At 43.8% G+C, this 17,933-nt stretch overlaps 1 protein-coding gene across 1 annotated transcript in view; it reads left to right on the forward strand.

The window, feature by feature from the left end:
• Positions 1-11,208: 11,208 nt before the first annotated feature.
• LOC106613494 (PEX5-related protein-like) overlaps positions 11,209-17,933 on the forward strand; it is a 227,169-nt gene continuing 220,444 nt past the window's right edge. Inside the window, exon 1 of the mRNA XM_082956582.1 lies at positions 11,209-11,484. Coding sequence (XP_082812708.1) covers positions 11,209-11,484 — 276 coding nt within the window. The remainder of the gene's footprint in view (positions 11,485-17,933) is intronic.

Consider the following 17,933-nt stretch of genomic DNA (forward strand, 5'->3'; position numbering starts at 1 on the left):
GACCAGCCTTTCAAAGCACTTCATGGCTACAGATGTGAATGCAACGGGTCGGTAGTCATTTAGGTAGGTTACCTTAGTGTTCTTCGGCACAGGTACTATGGTGGTCTGCTTGAAAAATGCTGGTATTACAGACTCGGACAGGGACAGGTTGAACATGTCAGTGAAGACACTTGCCAGTTGGTCAGCACATGCTTGCAGTACACTTCCTAGTTATCCGTCTGGCCCTGCGGCCTTGTGAATGTTGACCTGTTTAACCTGTTGGGGTGTAGGGGGCAGTATTTTCATGGCCGGATAAAAAACATACCCAATTTAAACAGGTTACTACTCTGGCCCAGAAACTAGAATTATGCATATTATTAGTAGACTTGGATAGAAAACCCTCTGAAGTTTCTAAAACTGTTTGAATGGTGTCTGTGAGTATAACAGAACTCATATGGCAGGCAAAAACCTGAGAAAAATCCAAGCAGGAAGTGGAAAGTCTGAGAATTGTAGTTCTTCTTTCGATTCTCTATTGAAACTACAGTTTCTGTGTGGTGACGTTGCACTTCCTAAGCCTTCCATTGGCTGTCAACAGCCTTCAGAAAGTGGTTTGAGCATTCTCCTGTAACTGGGCAGAGTATAGGAGCTCAGTTACTGAGTGGACTGCCTGGCAACAAAGGGATTGGATATGATCGATCCCGCGAGTGCGCCGTTCCTTCTTTTTCTTCTTGAATGAATATGCTATTGTCTGGTTGGAATATTATCGCAATTTTACATTAAAAATACCATAAAGATTGATTTTAAACAGCGTTTGACATGCTTCTAAGTACGGTAATGGAACATTTGGACTTTTCGTCTCTGGTTCCGCGCTCGCGCATTATGCCTTTAGATAAGTGATCTGTACGCACGAACAAAACGGAGGTATTTGGACATAAATATGGAGTATTTTGAACAAAAACAACACTTCTTGTGGAAGTAGCAGTCCTGGGAGTGCATTCTGATGAAGATCAGCAAAGGTAAGACAATATTTCTAATACTAATTCTGAGTTTAGGTTGCCCGAACTTGGCGGGTGTCTGTATAGCTCGCTGTGATGGCTGAGCTATGTACTCAGAATATTGAAATGTGCTTTCTCTGTAAAGCTATTTTAAAATCTGACACAGCGGTTGCATCCAGGAGTAGTCTATCTATAATTCTTTAAATAATTGTTATATATTTTGTCAACGTTTATGATGAGTATTTTTGTAAATTGATGTGCACATTCACCGAGGGTTTTGGTGGGAATACATTTTCTGAACATCACGCGCCAATGTAAAATGCTGTTTTTGGATATAAATATGAACTTTATCGAACAAAACATACATGTATTGTGTAACATAATGTCCTAGGAGTGTCATCTGATGAAGATCGTCAAAGGTTAGTGCATCATTTAGCTGTGTTTTGGGTTTTATTGACACATGTCCTTGCTTGGAAAATGGCTGTGTGATTATTTTTGTCTATGTACTCTCCTAACATAATCTAATGTTTTGCTTTCGCTGTAAAGCCTTTTTCAAATCGGACAATGTGGTTACATCAAGGAGAAGTGTATCTTTAAAATGGTGTGAAATAGTTGTATGTTTGAGAAAGTTGAATTATTACATTTTGTTGTTTTTGAATTTGCCGCCCTGATATTTCACTGGCTGTGCGTCTAGCATCCCACGTAGCCCATAGAAGTTAAAGGTCTTACTCACATCGGCTGTGGAGAGCGTGATCCGGAACAGCTGGTGCTCTCATGCATGTTTCAGTGTTATTTGCCTTGAAGCAAGCATAGAAGTAGTTAATTAAGCTTGTCTGGTAGGCTTGTGTCACTGGGCAGCTCTCGGCTGTGCTTCCTGTCACACCCTGATCTGATTCACGTGTCCCTGTGATTGTCTCCACCGCCCTCCAGGTGTGGCCCATCTTCCCCATTATCCCCTGTGTATTTATACCTGTGTTCTCTGTTTGTCCGTTGCCAGTTCGTCTTGTTTGTTAAGTCATCCAGCGTTTTTTTTGTTCTCAGCTCCTACTTTTCCCAGTCTCTCTATTCTCGCCCTCTTGGTTTTGACCCTTGCCTGTCCTGACTCTGAGCCTACCTGCCTGATAACTCTGCCTGTCCCTGACCCTGAGCCTGCCTGCCGACCTTTACCTTCACCCCACCTCTGGATTGTTGACCTCTGCTGACCCTGAGCCTGCCTGCCATCCAGTACTATTGCCCCACTTCTGGTTTACTGACCCCTGCCTGCCTTGACCTGTCTATTGCCTGCCCCTGTTGGAATATTAAACCATTGTCAATTTGATGTGTCTGTATCTGGGTCTTACCTTGATTCCGGATAGCTTCCCTTTGTAGTCTGTAATCGTTTGCAAGCACTGCCACATCCGACGAACGTCAGAGCCGGTGTAGTATGATTCGATCTTAGTCCTGTATTGACACTTTGCCTGTTTGATGGTTCGTCGGAGGGCATAGCAGGATTTCTTATAAGCTTCTGGGTTAGAGTACCGCTCCTTGAAAGCGGCAGCTCTAGCCTTTAGCTCAGTGCGGATGTTGCCTGTAATCAATGGCTTCTGGTTGGGGGGATGATGTCATCGATGCACTTATTGATGAAGCCAATGACTGGTGTGGTGTACTTCTCAATGCCATAGGAAGAATCCTGGAACATATTCCAATTTGTGCTAGCAGAACACTTCTGTACCTTAGCATCTGCTTCATCTGACCACTGGTGCTTCCTGCTTTAATTTTTGCTTGTATGCAGGAATCCGGAGGATAGAATTATGGCCAGATTTGCCAACTGGAGGGCAAGGGAGAGCTTTGTACGCATCTCTGTGTGTGGAATAAAAGGTGGTCTAGAGTTTTTTTCCCTCTGGTTGCACATTTAACATGCTGATAGAAATTTGTTAAAACAGATTTAATTTTCCTTGCATTAAACAGGGGTGTCAATAATTTTGTAGCCTACATTTTTTTGAAAAAAGTATAACGTGTTAAACTAAATCTCTTTCTCTGAGCAATTGTATTAGTATAAGATAATATAATTTCCCACATTTTTTGAGCATATAATATAGCTGAGTATTTGAATAATTTATTTTATACAGTCATGTGTATCTCATTCATACGACTAATAAAAACAAATAAAAACAAATAAACGAATAAAAACTCAAAACTTGATCTTTATGTTCGCGACCCCAACTTTGAATAGCACTGCCATAGGGGGTGGGAAGCCCCTCAGTACGTAGTAGGCCTGTCCACTCAATGTCCTTGTAAGCTTTGGCCATCTAGGTGGTCTCGTTTCATGACCCATCCACTTCCCATGACGAAGTTGTCCTTTCCTCCTGGGATTTCCCTCAGAAGCGTCTTGAAGTTCAGTTCTATAACGCAGTTGGTGTGGGACTGATCAAAGGAAGACTGTCATAATCAGGAAGGCCAGCAGCTTTTGTTCTTCCGTAACAGGGCCACTTTCTCCTCGACGGACCAACATTCCACCTTCACAACCCTGGGACCTCAAACTCTCAGTGCCGGTCATCTCTGTATCGCAGCCTACGCTTGACGATATCAGCTGTTTCACTTTGGAGATTAGGTCCTCGTTGTCATCGGCTGGCAGTCCTGTCACTATAATGGACATATCTAGGTCAAATGTTGTTGTTTTGGCAGCGCATGTTCTCCCAGACTATAGGGATTCTACGCGGGTCTCCAGACATCAAGGTCTATGTGGTCTCGTAGCTGCTTAATGTTATTCTCCAGTTTGGATGGCTTTCTCCAAAGATGGACATAAGCTGTCAACATTGCTATTCATTCCTTTTTCAATGCTCAGCTTCATTTTGTCCATCTTTTTTTCCATCTTTGTACTTAGGCTCTTTTTTCTGTAATGAGATTAGCCATGTGGATACCACAGGTGGTAAGGGTAGGTAACAACACATCCGCCATGCTGATCCTCAACATAGGGGCCCCTCAGGGGTGCGTGCTCAGTCCCCTCCTGTACTCCCTATTCAGTCATGGCTGCATGGCTAGTCACGACTCCAACACCATCATCAAGTTTGCCGATGACACAACAGTGGAAGGCCTGATAACCGACATCGACGAGACAGCCTATAGGGAGGAGGTCAAAGCCCTGGCCATGTGGTGCCAAGACACGAACCTCTCCCTCAATGTGATCAAGACAAAGGAGATGATTGTGGACTACAGGAAAAGGAGGACCGAGCTTCAAGTTCCTTGGCGTCCACATCACCAACAAACTATCATGGTCCAAACACACTAAGACAGTCGTGGAGAGGGCACAACAAAGCCTATTCCCCCTCAGGAGACTGAAAGGATTTGGCCAAGATCCTCATATCCTCAAAAGGTTCTACGGCTGCACCATCGAGAGCATCCTGACTGGTTGCATCACTGCCTGGTATGACAACTGCTCGGCCTCCGATCACAAGTCACTACAGCGGGTAGTGCATACGGCCCAGTTCATCAAGCTTCCTACCTCTATACCAGGCGGAGTCAGAGGAAGGCCCTAAAAATTGTCAAAGACGCCAGCCACTACCGCACAGCAAGCGGTACCGGAGCGCAAAGTCTAGGTCCAAAAGATTTCTTAACAGCTTCTAACCCCAAGCCATAAGACTCCTGAACAGCTAATCATAGGGCTACCCAGACCCCTCTTTTATGCTGCTGCTACTCTCTGTTTATTATCTATTGATTGTCACTTTAACTCTACCTACATGTACATATTACCTCAAATACCTCGACTAACCGGTGCCCCCGCACATTGACTCTGTACCGGTACCCTCTGTATATTGCATCTCTGTTGTTATTTTACTGGTGCTGTTTAATTATTTGTTGTACTTTCTTTCAATTTTTTACGTATCTATATTTTATTTAACACTTTTTTTTCTTAACTTCTTAAAGCATTGTTGGTTAAGGGCTTTTAAGTAAGCATTTCACTGCAAGGTTTACACCTGTTGTATTCGGCGCATGTGACAAATAACATTTGATTTGATTTGGTTTTAAACACATTGCGGGGTTGACTCAATTAATCCACCAACACGTAGCACCCACTTGGGTGATGCATAGCAGCAGTTTGCATTTGAACAGTAGCATGGGTCTAATTATTCATTAACCAGCAATCATTTACTCATACTGAATGGACATATGCTCAGTCCAATGTGCACAGTAAAGGGCAACTTGGACTGTACCCTAGGCTTTGCAGTTGTATCCGATAATGAAGAACCTTAGTTAAGCAAAAACAGTTAGACATCACCACAGCTTTCCAGCCAATAGAACTTGAGGGTATAATAGAGTTCAGCATTTTTAATTGGCCATATTTATCACATTGAAACTAGGTCTATTTATATCAATGATGGATTCCCCACATCGGCCAGCCATTCTGTTCTTGCTTCATGTTAATATATTTGCCATTTAGCAGACCCTTATATCCAAAGCAACTTAGTCATGCGTGCATACATTTTCCATGTGGGTGGTCCCGGGATTTGAGCCCACTACCCTGGTGTCTCAACTGAGCTCAACTGAGCTACAAAGGACCACTAATAGGGACCATTAATAATCTTTGAATTAATTTACTAAGTCTTAACTTCATTAATGACTCTACAGTGCCTTCAGAAAGTATTCACACCCCTTGACTTTTTGCACATTTTGTTGTGTTAGAGCCTGAATTTAAAATGGATAAAATATTTTAAAAAATGTGTCAATGGCCTACACACATACCCCATAATGGCCTACACACATACCCCAAATGAAAAGTGGAAATGTTTTGAGTCAATAAGTATTCAACCCCTTTGTTATGGTTCTAAGCATATTATCGTATCGTTTTAAGATGGTCATACTATAGTTAATTTAGCTATTTGATTTTGAATTTTAGGACTGCTTTAGATATAAAAAATATTGAATTTCACCATTAATACCTAATAATATAGGTATTAAAGGTATGGGCTTAATATAGCCCAGATAAACGCATTGAATAACACATTCACAACTGGCCAAAAAAAGACAGTCAAACATAAATAAGAAACAAGGTTTTCAAGTGTTTGTTCTGGAAGTTCAGGAAATATATACCTTTTTTTTTTTTTTTTACACACAATTAGGCACAAAACTACCTTCATCCTGACATACATTTTTTAAAACCAGTACTGGTTACCGTCAGAAGAGTCTAGTGACACTTGTGGGGGTTGAACAGCAAAATGGAGACACACCATCGTGTTCGTGAAAATCATTCGTTTGTAGCCCAAATTGTTCGGACGCTACAGAAGTTTCTGTGAGAAGACCGATTTTTGCGATGTCTCATGGTCTGACAAACACTGCTCTGGGTCTGCCACCTTTCACTGCAGATGCGGAAGTGAGATATCTGCAGATATCTCTAGTTTAAAATTGAATTTTATTATGTTACTTAGATTGACTCACCGGGGGGGTCAATCAAATCTAGTTGTTTTTGTACATTATTTTTTAATGACTACCTCATCTCTGTACCCCACACATTCAATTATCTGTGTGATCTCTCAGTCGAGCAGTGAATTTCCAACACCGATTCAACCACAAAGACCAGGGAGTTTTTTCAATGTCTTGCAAAGAATAGCACCTACTGGTAGATGGGTAAAAAAAGGATATTGAATATCCATTTGAGCATGGTAAAGTTATTAAGTACACTTTGGATGGTGTCCTAATGCACCCTGTCAAATCAAATCAATTGTTATTGGTCACGTACACATATTAAGCACATGTTATTGCGGATGTAGTGAAATGCTTGTCACTACAAAGATACAAGCGTCCTTCTGAACTTAGTTGCCAGAGAGGAAGGAAACTATTCAGGGATTTCACCATGAGGCTAATGGTGACTTTAACCTCTCTGGGCTAGGTGGGACGTTTGCGTCCCACCCTAGTCAACAGCCAGTGGAATCCGGTAGCGCGATATTCAAATACCTTAGAAATGCTATTACTTCAATTTCTCAAACATATGACTATTTTACACCATTTTAAAGACAAGACTCTCGTTAATCTAACCACACTGTCCGATTTCAAAAAGGCTTTACAACGAAAAAAAAAACATTAGATTATGTCAGCAGAGTACACAGCCAAAAATAATATCTTCATCAGATGACACTCCTAGGACATTATGTTATACAATACATGCACGTTTTGTTCAATCAAGTTCATATTTATATCAAAAAACAGCTTTTTACATTAGCATGTGACGTTCAGAACTAGCATTCCCACTGAACCCTTCCGGTGAATTTACTAAATTACTCACGATAAACCTAACAATTATTTTAAGAATTATAGGTACAGAACTCCTCTATGCACTCGCTATGTCCGATTTAATATTCTGAGTAGATATTCTCACCAATATTCTCACCAAACTCAGATTTACTATAAGAAAAATTGGATTACTTTTGCTGTTCTTCGTCAGAATGCACTCCCAGGACTTCTACTTCAACAACAAATGTTGGTTTGGTTCCAAATAATCCATAGTTATATCCAAATAGCGGCGTTTTGTTCGTGCGTTCAAGACACTATCCGAAGGGTGACGCGCCGGCGCATATCGTGCCAAAAATGTCAAAATATTCCATTACCGTACTTCGAAGCATGTCAAACGCTGTTTAAAATCAATTTTATGCGATTTTTCTCGTAAAATAGTGATAATATTCCAACCGGGAGTCGTTGTTTTCGTTCAAAGACTGAAAAAGTAACATGGACTCTTCACGTGCACGCACGCACCCGTCTCATTGTTCTCAGATCGACCACTTACCAAATGCGCTACTGTTTTTCAGCCAGTAACTGCAGAGTCATCATTCAACGTTCTGGTGCCTTCTGAGAGCCTATGGGAGCCTTAGAAAGTGTCACGTTACAACAGAGATCCTCTGTTTTGGAAAGAGATGACAAAGAAGGCCAAGAAATGGTCAGAGAGGGCGCATCCTGTTTGGAATCTTCTCAGGTTTTGGCCTGCCATATGTGTTCTGTTATACTCACAGACACCATTCAAACAGTTTTAGAAACTTTAGGGTGTTTTCTATCCAAACCAAACAATTATATGCATATTCTAGTTACTGGGCAGGAGTAGTAACCAGATTACATTTTTTATCCGGCCGTGCGAATACTGCCCCCTATCCCCAACAGGTTAAAACAGTTACAGAGTTAATGTTACGTACGTCGTATGAATAATTGGACCAAGGTGCAGCGTGAGTAGAGTTCCACATTTTAATGATAGTGAAACTTTCAAAACAACAAAGATATAAATGATCGTGAAATACGTAGCGCACATAGGCACTCATACAAAACAATATCCCAATTAGCAGGTGGGAAAAAGGGCACACTAAGTATGATCCCCAATTAGAGGTAACGATTATCAGCTGCCTCTAATTGGGAACCATACACACACCAATATAGAAATATAATACCTAGAAACCCCCCTAATCATGCCCTGAGGGCTCTCTATGGTCAGGGCGTGACAGTACCCCCCCCCCCCCCCCAAAGGTGTGGACTCCAACCACAAAACCTGAAACTAGATGGGGAGGGTTAGGGTGGGCAACTAGCGTCGGTGTCGGCTCCGGTGCGGGACGTAGCACCTGCTCAGACCGCGGATCCGGCCATGGAGCCAGGCTTCGGGAGGAATGAAGGGTTGGTGCAGAGAGATATACATGGTTATGCGAGATTCATGGAAGTAATCGCTACCAAGAAAGCCACCTTCATAGAGAGGTGTTTTAGGGAGGCAGATTGCAATGGTTCAAAAGGTGGCTTTGCCAAAGCTGCCAAGACCACATCCAGATCCCAGCTCGCCATTGAGCTGGTCCTAGCTGGACGCAAGCGACAAACCCTCTTCATAAACCTGGAGACCAAGGGATGGCGCCCCACTGGCATGTCCATCCACCCCACATGGCAGGAAGATATAACGGCCAAATACCATCTCAGTATAGAGGCTGCCAAGCCCTGATCCAAGCGAGAATGCAGGTATTGGAGGACATACTGCACCCTGCATGACTCAAGAACAACCTCAATACCAGTGCACCAAGAGCAGAATAACCGCCAGCTCAACTGGTAGCCGGTGCCCTTGCGCTCTACATGGTGTTCATTACACCCTCCTGTAGTCCTAACATGGACCGTTGGTGCCGTTCAGCAGCCAAACCCACAGACTGAGGTGGTGCGGTCTCGGATGCCACAGAGGACCCCCGGCCTGAGACACCAGGTCGGGTCTCAGGGGTAGTTGCCAAAGTGTCCCAGACAACAGGGACAGGAGAAGGCTGAACCAGGGTCGTCTGGGCCAATATGGGGCCACCAGCAGCAGACAATGCTCTGACATCCTGGTCCTGTCCAGCACAGCCTGGATCAGGGGAAAAGGGAGGGAATGTGTAATGCTCCAGCCCTGGCTAATCGTGAGCCAGGGGATCCAAGCCCAGAGGCCCTGGTGGCTCCAACATGGAGTACCTCAGGGGGGAGTGTGCATTGTCCAGGGAGGCAAACAGGTCCACCTGCACCCTCCCGAACCTGTCCCACAGGTGCTGCACCCCCTGGGGATGTAGGCTCCAGTCCCAAGGTGGCGGGCCCTCCCTCAAGAGCATATTCGCTGCCACATTCAGGTTGCCAGGAACGTGCGCTGTGTGTAGAGATGCTAGACGTCCTTGAGCCCAGAGAAAGAGCTCCCATGCCATGATGGAGCCGGTGGGACCTCAGTCCACCCTGATGGTTGATGTATGCCACCACTGTGATGTTGTCCATTCTCACTAGGACATGTCTTCTCTTCAGATGTGGAAGGAAAGACCGCAGGGCCAGCAGTACAGCTTAGAGCTCTAGTGTATTGATGTGCCTGCCGCTCCAAGGGGATAGCCAATAGCAACTGGCTGACCTGCCCTTGGTCACACACCCCCAGCCGATCTGGGAGGCGTCTGTGCTGACCAGCTCCTGGCGGCACATCCTCAGCATCACCACCCCACCTGAGAGAAAGGAGTGACAGCTCCATCTCAACAATGCCCTGAGGCACTGTGCAGTCATCCACAGCTGGCAGTGACGGTGGCGTTTCAGGTGCTGCTGGTGGTAGCTGAACTACCTTTGAAGAGGCCGGAGATGGAGCAGGCCCAGGGGAATCAGCAACGAGGCCGCCGTCTGCAAGCCCTACAGGCGTTGGCAGGTCAGGGCAGATACCACCCACCCTGCCAAAAGTGGTCGAGGCAAGATAAGATCGCCTGAACCCTTCTGGTCTACAGGCTTGCTCTCATGTGGACTGAGTCCAGTTCCATGCCAATGAAGGCCACCCTCTGGGTTGGCGTCAGATGACTCTTCTTGTTATTTACAGTAATGCCCACCACGCCGATGTGGGTCAGGAACATGTCTCTGTCTGACAGGACCTGGGTCCTGGTCGGGGCACAAATCAGTCATTCATCCAGGTAATTGAGGATCAACAATCATTGGGACGTGATAGGTGACAGAACAGCGTCCAGGAACTTTGTGAAAGTCTGGGGTGCCAAGGAGAGGCCGAAGGGAAGAACCATGAATTCATAAGTCATCCCTTTGAAAGCGAATCGGAGGTACTGCCAATGAGCTGAGTGAACAGGAACATGGAAGTACGCATCTCTCAGGTCCAGTGTCACAAACCACTGGTCCCTGGACACGGCCTGCAACACACAGGCTGTGGACAGCATGTGGAACCTCAGTACCTTCAGGTACCCATTGAGATTGCGGAGGTCCAGAATCGATGGAACCCACCTTGCCGTTCTGATGTCTCATGAGGGGATCTCCAGTCGCAGGGTTTTCTTCTCAGGGTGTCGGCCACCGTGGTGACACGAAGGCCCCTGAAGCACGTCGATATCCCTCGAGCATTGTGGACAACACCCAGGGGGACTCCACACCCTCCTCCCACTTTGCCATTTGAGACTGGGAGTAGAGGCCGGGGAAGGGTGTGTCAGGGGTCCTGCCTGGGCCCATCTCTCCTCTGGCGCCCCGAGCGCCTGGGTCCCCCAGGCATGTCCCCCAGGCACGTCCCTATGGTGGTGACGGTTCACAGGTTGTTAATCCACCGCACGCTGTGCCCATTCCCGCTGTCATCCCACAGCACGATGTGATGGGGCAGGAGAGGGACCCCACTGTTGTTTGGGTACAGGTCGGTGGCGACGGTCCGTCTGCCTTTGACCCGGGGCCTGAGGAGGCGGCATAAACCGTCTCAGGGTCTCCCGGTCCCTATGAACCTTATTGGTCTGCTCCAGAATGTCATCATCCCCTGGGCCAAATCATGGTGTACATGGTTGGGTACTCCCGGAGGCCGAGTGATTCCGCAAGGCCTCCTGGAACTCAGCAGAGATGGGGACAGATGGACAGTGCCAGTGTCGTACCCCAGGAACAGCCTATAACTGGCCAACAGGGAACAGCTGTCGTCGCAATCAAAGCTAACAACCTCCTGACGCAGGGCATGCGCCCTCTGTTCAAGATGGTCCCAGCGTCCGACTCTTGCCCCCATCCAGGACTGGCAGCAGATGGGCTCTGCCTGCGGTGGCTCCTGCTACGCTTCCTGGGAGGGGTACTATGCCCAGTAAAGGGACTATCAGCTCACTGGCGCACCACTCCTCAGGAAGGGAGCTCGTCTCCAGCTTGAGCCTGGTCAACCCACTCGCGCATGGCCTCCAACATAGAGGAAAGCCCAATATGATACCTTGACACTCTGCAGGGGAAAGAACAAGAAAAAAAAACATGCAGGGTAATTAGCAGAGAACCCACGCCTATGGCGTGGGGAGCAGCATGTTAATGCAATTCACAACAAGAACAAGCAAGTCGGCAAATTGTGTAAGGTAAATTGCAGTTTGTGGCAGCAAGAGCCATGATGGAGGCCACTGTGTTCTTGGGGAACTTCAATGCAGCACCCACTCGTAGCACGCGCTCCAGCAGGTATATCTCACTGGTCACCCCCAAAGCCAATTCATCCTTTGGCCGCCTTTCCTTCCAGTTCTCTGCTGCCAACGACTGGAACGACTGGAACGAACTGCAAAAATCACTGAAGCTGGAGACTCATATCTTCCTCACTAGCTTTAAGCACCAGCTGTCAGAGCAGCTCACAGATCATTGCACCTGTACATAGCCAATCTGTAAACAGCCCATCCAACCTCCTCGTCCCCATACTGTATTTATTTATTTATCTTGCTCCTTTCCACTCCAGTATCTCTACTTGCACATTCATCTTCTGCACATCTACCATTCCAGTGTTTAATTGCTATATTGTAATTACTTTGCCACCATGGCCTATTTATTGCCTTAACTCCCTTATCTTACCTCATTTGCACTCACTGTATATAGACTTTTTGTTTTCTTTTTTCTACTGTATTATTGACTGTATGTTTTGTTTATTCCATGTGTAACTCTGTGTTGTTGTATATGTCGAACTGCTATGCTTTATCTTGGCCAGGTCGCAGTTGCAAATGAGAACTTGTTCTCAAGTAGCCTACCTGGTTAAATAAAGGTAAAAAATAAATAAATAAATAAATGCCGCAGACATTTTTTGGTACCCTTCCCCAGATCTGTGCCTCGACACAATCCTGTCTCGGAGCTCTACATACAATTCTTTCGACCTCATGGCTTGGTTTTTGCTCTGACATGCACTGTCAACTGTGGGACCTTATAGAGACAGGTGTGTGCTTTTCCAAATCATTTCCAATCAATTGAATTTACCACAGGTGGACTCCAATCAAGTTGTAGAAACATCTCAAGGATGATCAATGGAAACAGAACGCACCTGAGCTCAATTTCGAGTCTCATAGCAAAGGGTCTGAAAACATACTGTATGTACTGTAAATAACATATTTCTGTTTTTTATGTGAAAATTTTTCTAAAAACCTGTTTTAAATTTTTCATTATGGGGTATTGTGTGTAGATTAATGAGGAAAATGTTTTATTTAGTACATATTAGAATAAGACTGTTACGTAACAAAATGTGGAAAAAGTCAAGGGGTCTGAATACTTTCCAAATGCACTGTATAGACTCAAGGGTGTCATCCCAATCAACCTTTGCATCACTTGTTTACATGAAGTTTGCTTATACATTTTCATCCTAATGTACCGTAATTTCCGGACTATAAGCCGCTACTTTTTTCCCACGCTTTGAACCTCGCGGCTTAAACAATGACGCGGCTAATATATGGATTTTTCCCGCTTTCAAATAAAAATTAAAAAAACACATTCTGTGATGTGCCCAGTTTTTTGGCGGCATGAAGCTTTCATTAGACCAATGAAATTGCCGAACGGGTTAAGGTCAAACAAGTTTTTTGTTTACTGTTTAGATTAAATCGAGCGCTCTCAAACTTCCCATCATTCTGATTATGGTAGTAATTTTGTCACCCTCATCATGGCAAAGACACGGAGAAATGCATATGATGCAGCTTTCAAGTTGAAGGCGATTGATCTGGCTGTTGGAAAAGGAAATAGAGCTGCTGCACGGGAGCTTGGTCTGGAGCAATGACTTTCTTGGTAGACTACTGTTTACTGCTAATTTTTTATTTTTTGTTACAAGCCGTGTTTCGTTAAAGCCTATTTATTTTTGTTACAAGCCGTGTTTCGTTAAAGCCTATTTATTTTTGTTACAAGCCGTGTTTCGTTAAAGCCTATTTATTTTTGTTACAAGCCGTGTTTCGTTAAAGCCTATTTATTTTTGTTACAAGCCGTGTTTCGTTAAAGCCTGTGTAAAGTTAATTTGTTTCAATGTACCGGTAGGCACCTGCGGCTTATAGACATGTGCGGCTTATTTATGTTCAAAAAAAAAATAAAAAATTAATTCAGTGGGTGCGGCTCATATTCAGGTGCGCTTAATAGTCCGGAAATTATGGTAATTATAGCTTATAGCAGCTCATATTTTCATTTTTATTATTATTATTATCATCATAATACCCTCCCGAGTGGGGCTGTGATTTGGTGGGGTTAATGCTAATACATTACATACCTTTTTCAGTGTTCATGTTTTGGAGGGCTGGCATTAGAAGAGATCTGTTTCATATCAATAAACAGTAAGGAGCAAAACTTGCACCTAGGCAGAAACATGTTGGCCAAGAAAATAGTTATTAGCCTAACATGATTGTGACAAAAAGGTTTCTAAAGTATCCAATATGACTTCAACATGTTGAAATGTGTGATGTAACTTGTATCTTTCAATGTCTCTGAACCTAGCCTGGTACCAGATTTGGTTATGATCTTGCATGCAGCCTGGCCACTAGTGGCATCAGTGAGCGCTGTTACCTTCAAGTAGGTTTCGGTTTTGCTAGGGGGTTGTGGATGGGGATGGCGATGGCGGATGGGCGTAAGCATCTGTCTCTGATTCTAAATTAAGGTTGGAAGGTCGAATCCAGCGATATAAAGTTTTTATTGATATCTTTGTTTTAAGCCTATCCCAAACCTTAATCCGTACCATTCAGCTTAAGAATTTGGAGTTAATGCCTTAACTTAACCCAAACCTTAAAAAGTCTGAGTTAATGCCTGAACTTAACCATAAACACATCAACATTTTACATTTGGAAGAACTTCAAATTGTTACATTTGAGAAACATGGATGACCGTCCAATTATGACGTGAGGCTGTGAGAACTTGTTGCTTGGATGATAGCACTGACTGGCACTAACGGTACTCTGAACCAGTTTGTGTAGGTCAATTGCAGTGCAGTCAGTGGTTTTCAGCTACAGTAAGATGGCAAATGGTTATTATTAGGCTTCATATAAACCTGAAAAGCCTTTAACTTCAGAAGTAATATTAATATCTGCTGCACCCCGCCTTAAACAAGTTTCAAATTGCCCCCAATTTCAACCTGTGCCTCCTTTAGAGCATGTATGTCCAGGAGGAGCTCCAGCAGCACCACGGGGAGGAAGAAAGAAAGAGGCAAAGCTAGATGTTTTACTCCGCCCAAATTTCTGTCCACTAAAATAAGCCCACGAAATAAGCAATTTTGTATGGAGGTCATGAGAGAGTGTCGAATTTGGTCAACAAAAAATGTAATTGCAAATTGTCTATGTGAGCCTTATTTGGTGAAATAGAAGTGTTGTAATGGTTAGGCTGTTACAAATGCACTGATATAAGTGGACGCTTGTGGCGTTTCTGCAACTTACCCTATTGTACCTGTTGTCATAATGATAGATAGAGGACTCATCATGGATATAACCTATTTTTCTATGGACATTGCCAAAGAGGGCTTCCACCATTTAAAAGTAGTCAACTGGGTGGGAAGTCCTTTGCATTGGGAGCAATCAGCCAATGAAGAAGAAGAACATTTACTACTTTCAAATGGAGATAGCCTCGATGGCACTGCCCATGCTGTTACAGACACTATAATGGCACAGATAAAAAGATGGGTCCTCTATCGGTATGACCTGTTGGTCACACGAGTATCTGCCCTCTCATTGGCTAGAATGTCCCATCCTGATCTCGCCTATTCCCACCTGCCCACCATCTTCGTTGACATGTATTTCCATTGTTAGAGCAGTCACTCGAATATCTTGTCAATATAATAGACGATCTTTGTGGAAGCCTTATGAAGGGAGTTGGCAAGCAGGAGTGATGAGTGCATTATAAGAAGAGAATGAACCGAGAATCGTCAAAACAATTACTAAGCGACAGTCGAGAGGGGGAGAGCGGTAGTGTGCACAATGAAGACATAACAAGGTGGATTTTACTTGACTGACTGAATTGTTGTCCATTTGAAGCCGAGGACACTGAAGCTTTTTGCAGCGCGGTGAAGATTGTTGGGCGCCTCGCGTTGAAGTGGGGTCTGGTAGCGCACTTATCGCGGCGGGCTACCTCAGTTAAAACACCGGCAAAAAATACATGGCAAGAACTCTTGCGTTTCAGCACCTAAAACAAGGACAGTTCCTTTCCTTTCGCGTAACCTTCAACGCCTCAACTAGAGCGGGCATTTGAAACATTCCGCCTCTTTTTCCAGAACTCTTTGCACATATGAACACTTCCAGTGTAGCCTAGTGTATCTGTATTGCAAGCCTAAAAGTAACCTAAAAATCCATCGTCGGAGAATCAGCAACTGACTTTGAGCTCAATATGTACCAGGGACATTTGCAGGTAAGATGTTTTGTTCCTTTTAACATAAATGCATTCGATTTGTATGTGAGGGTGTATACCAGTAACCTACATGTCAATCCAGTATAACATTCTTTATCTAGCCTAGTTCTGGATCAGTACCTGTGCTTGAGGAAACGACGAATATGACAATATCTCCTTTCACGCCCAGGATCCTTCAATTCAAAGTATCATTAACCAGCTCTGCAAACATGGTTAAGGTCAGGGTTATGGTTAGGTAATTGTTATGGTTAAGGTAAGGGTTGGGATCAGGGTTTAGGGTAGGGACGGCACAGGTATTCGGGATTTCTCTAACCGTCAAACAAGCATGCCAAGTATGTCCAGGTGACTGGAAACAGTGGTATGGGAGACATAGGAACCTGATGTCAAATTATTTGGGAATATAGGCTTTGCTCACCCAATATAGTTGAACAGTTAATTTGTGACTTTTTTATATGGTCCTAAATTAAGTCCTATCAAGCAAATACAGAGTTCATTACACATGGCTCATGGCAGAGGTTAATTTTACCTCAAGAGAGCTCTACCCACATGCAATTGATTGATTTTGAGACAGTGAAACTGGGAAAGAGATCAAATCAAAATAAAATCACATTTTATTAGTTACATGCACCGAATACAACAGGTGTAGACCATACAGTGAAATGCTTACTTACGAGCCTCTAACCAACAATGCAGTTAAAAAATAAAATAAAAAATGCGAATAAGAAATAAAAGTAACAAGTAATTAAAGAGCAGCAGTAAAATAACAATAGCGAGACTATACAAAGGGGGGTACCGGTACAGAGTCAATGTGTGGGGGCACCGGTTAGTCGAGGTAATGCCTTGGGCCGTACGCACCACTCTCTGTAGTGCCTTGCGGTTGGAGGCCGAGCAGTTGCCATACCAGGCAGGGATGCAACCAGTCAGGATGCTCTCGATGGTGCAGCTGTAGAACCTTTTGAGGATCTGAGGACCCATGCCAAATCTTTTCAGTCTCCTGAGGAGGAATAGGTTTTGTCGTGTCCTCTTCACGACTGTCTTGGTGTGCTTGGACCATGTTCGTTTGTTGGTGATGTGGACACCAAGGAACTTGAAGCGCTCAACCTGCTCTACTACAGCCCCGTCGATGAGAATGGGGGCGTGCTCGGTCCTCCTTTTCCTGTAGTCCACAATCATCTCCTTTCTCTTGATATACTATAGGCTAGGACCTACAGTAATAATATCTGTAAGAATAATAGTCCCTTAGCAAGAAAGTAACAAAACAGAATTTTCAGTTGATGGTTATACTAGACCTATGTCACATGTCATGGTCATCTTTTTGTCTGCATGACAAATCACAATTTGAACCTCTTCGTCAGATAGATATAGCCAATTGATTCAGGGATTCACGTTCATTCTACGGTTATTGGTTGTGTAACAAAGGCCCTCTCCAAACATAGCTTATGGCATTATAGACCAGTTAAATATTCCATAATGTATTACTCAAGCAGCTGTGTTGATCTGAAACACATGGGTAGTCTATTTTCTTTTCTTGTGTAGAGAAACGGAGTATTTGCTTTGGTTGGAGAGTTTGGCAAACAACAGTATAGCCCTCAGAAAATGTTGGAAATGAACAACTAATATCACGATTCATATCATATTATATCTATAATCTTGTTAGCGTTTTGTGGCAGAAAAATGCCACAGTACTCCAACTATTTCTTGGTCTCATCTCATGACTGACATCTTATGATTATAATCATCCTTACAACCTATATGCTTAATCCCTATAACAAATCATGAATATGTTATTAGATCATTTCCTGGCAAATTCTATTCAGGATAATGTCACATATCTGTCAAGAGCAATAGGGTTAGTCAAACAATGTATTGTAACATTTATTTATAGATACAATTTAATATATTTGATAGACTAAATAAGCCTTCCAG

Source organism: Salmo salar, chromosome 10, assembly GCF_965601325.2.
Source record: "Salmo salar chromosome 10, fSalSal1, whole genome shotgun sequence".
NCBI lineage: Eukaryota > Metazoa > Chordata > Actinopteri > Salmoniformes > Salmonidae > Salmo > Salmo salar.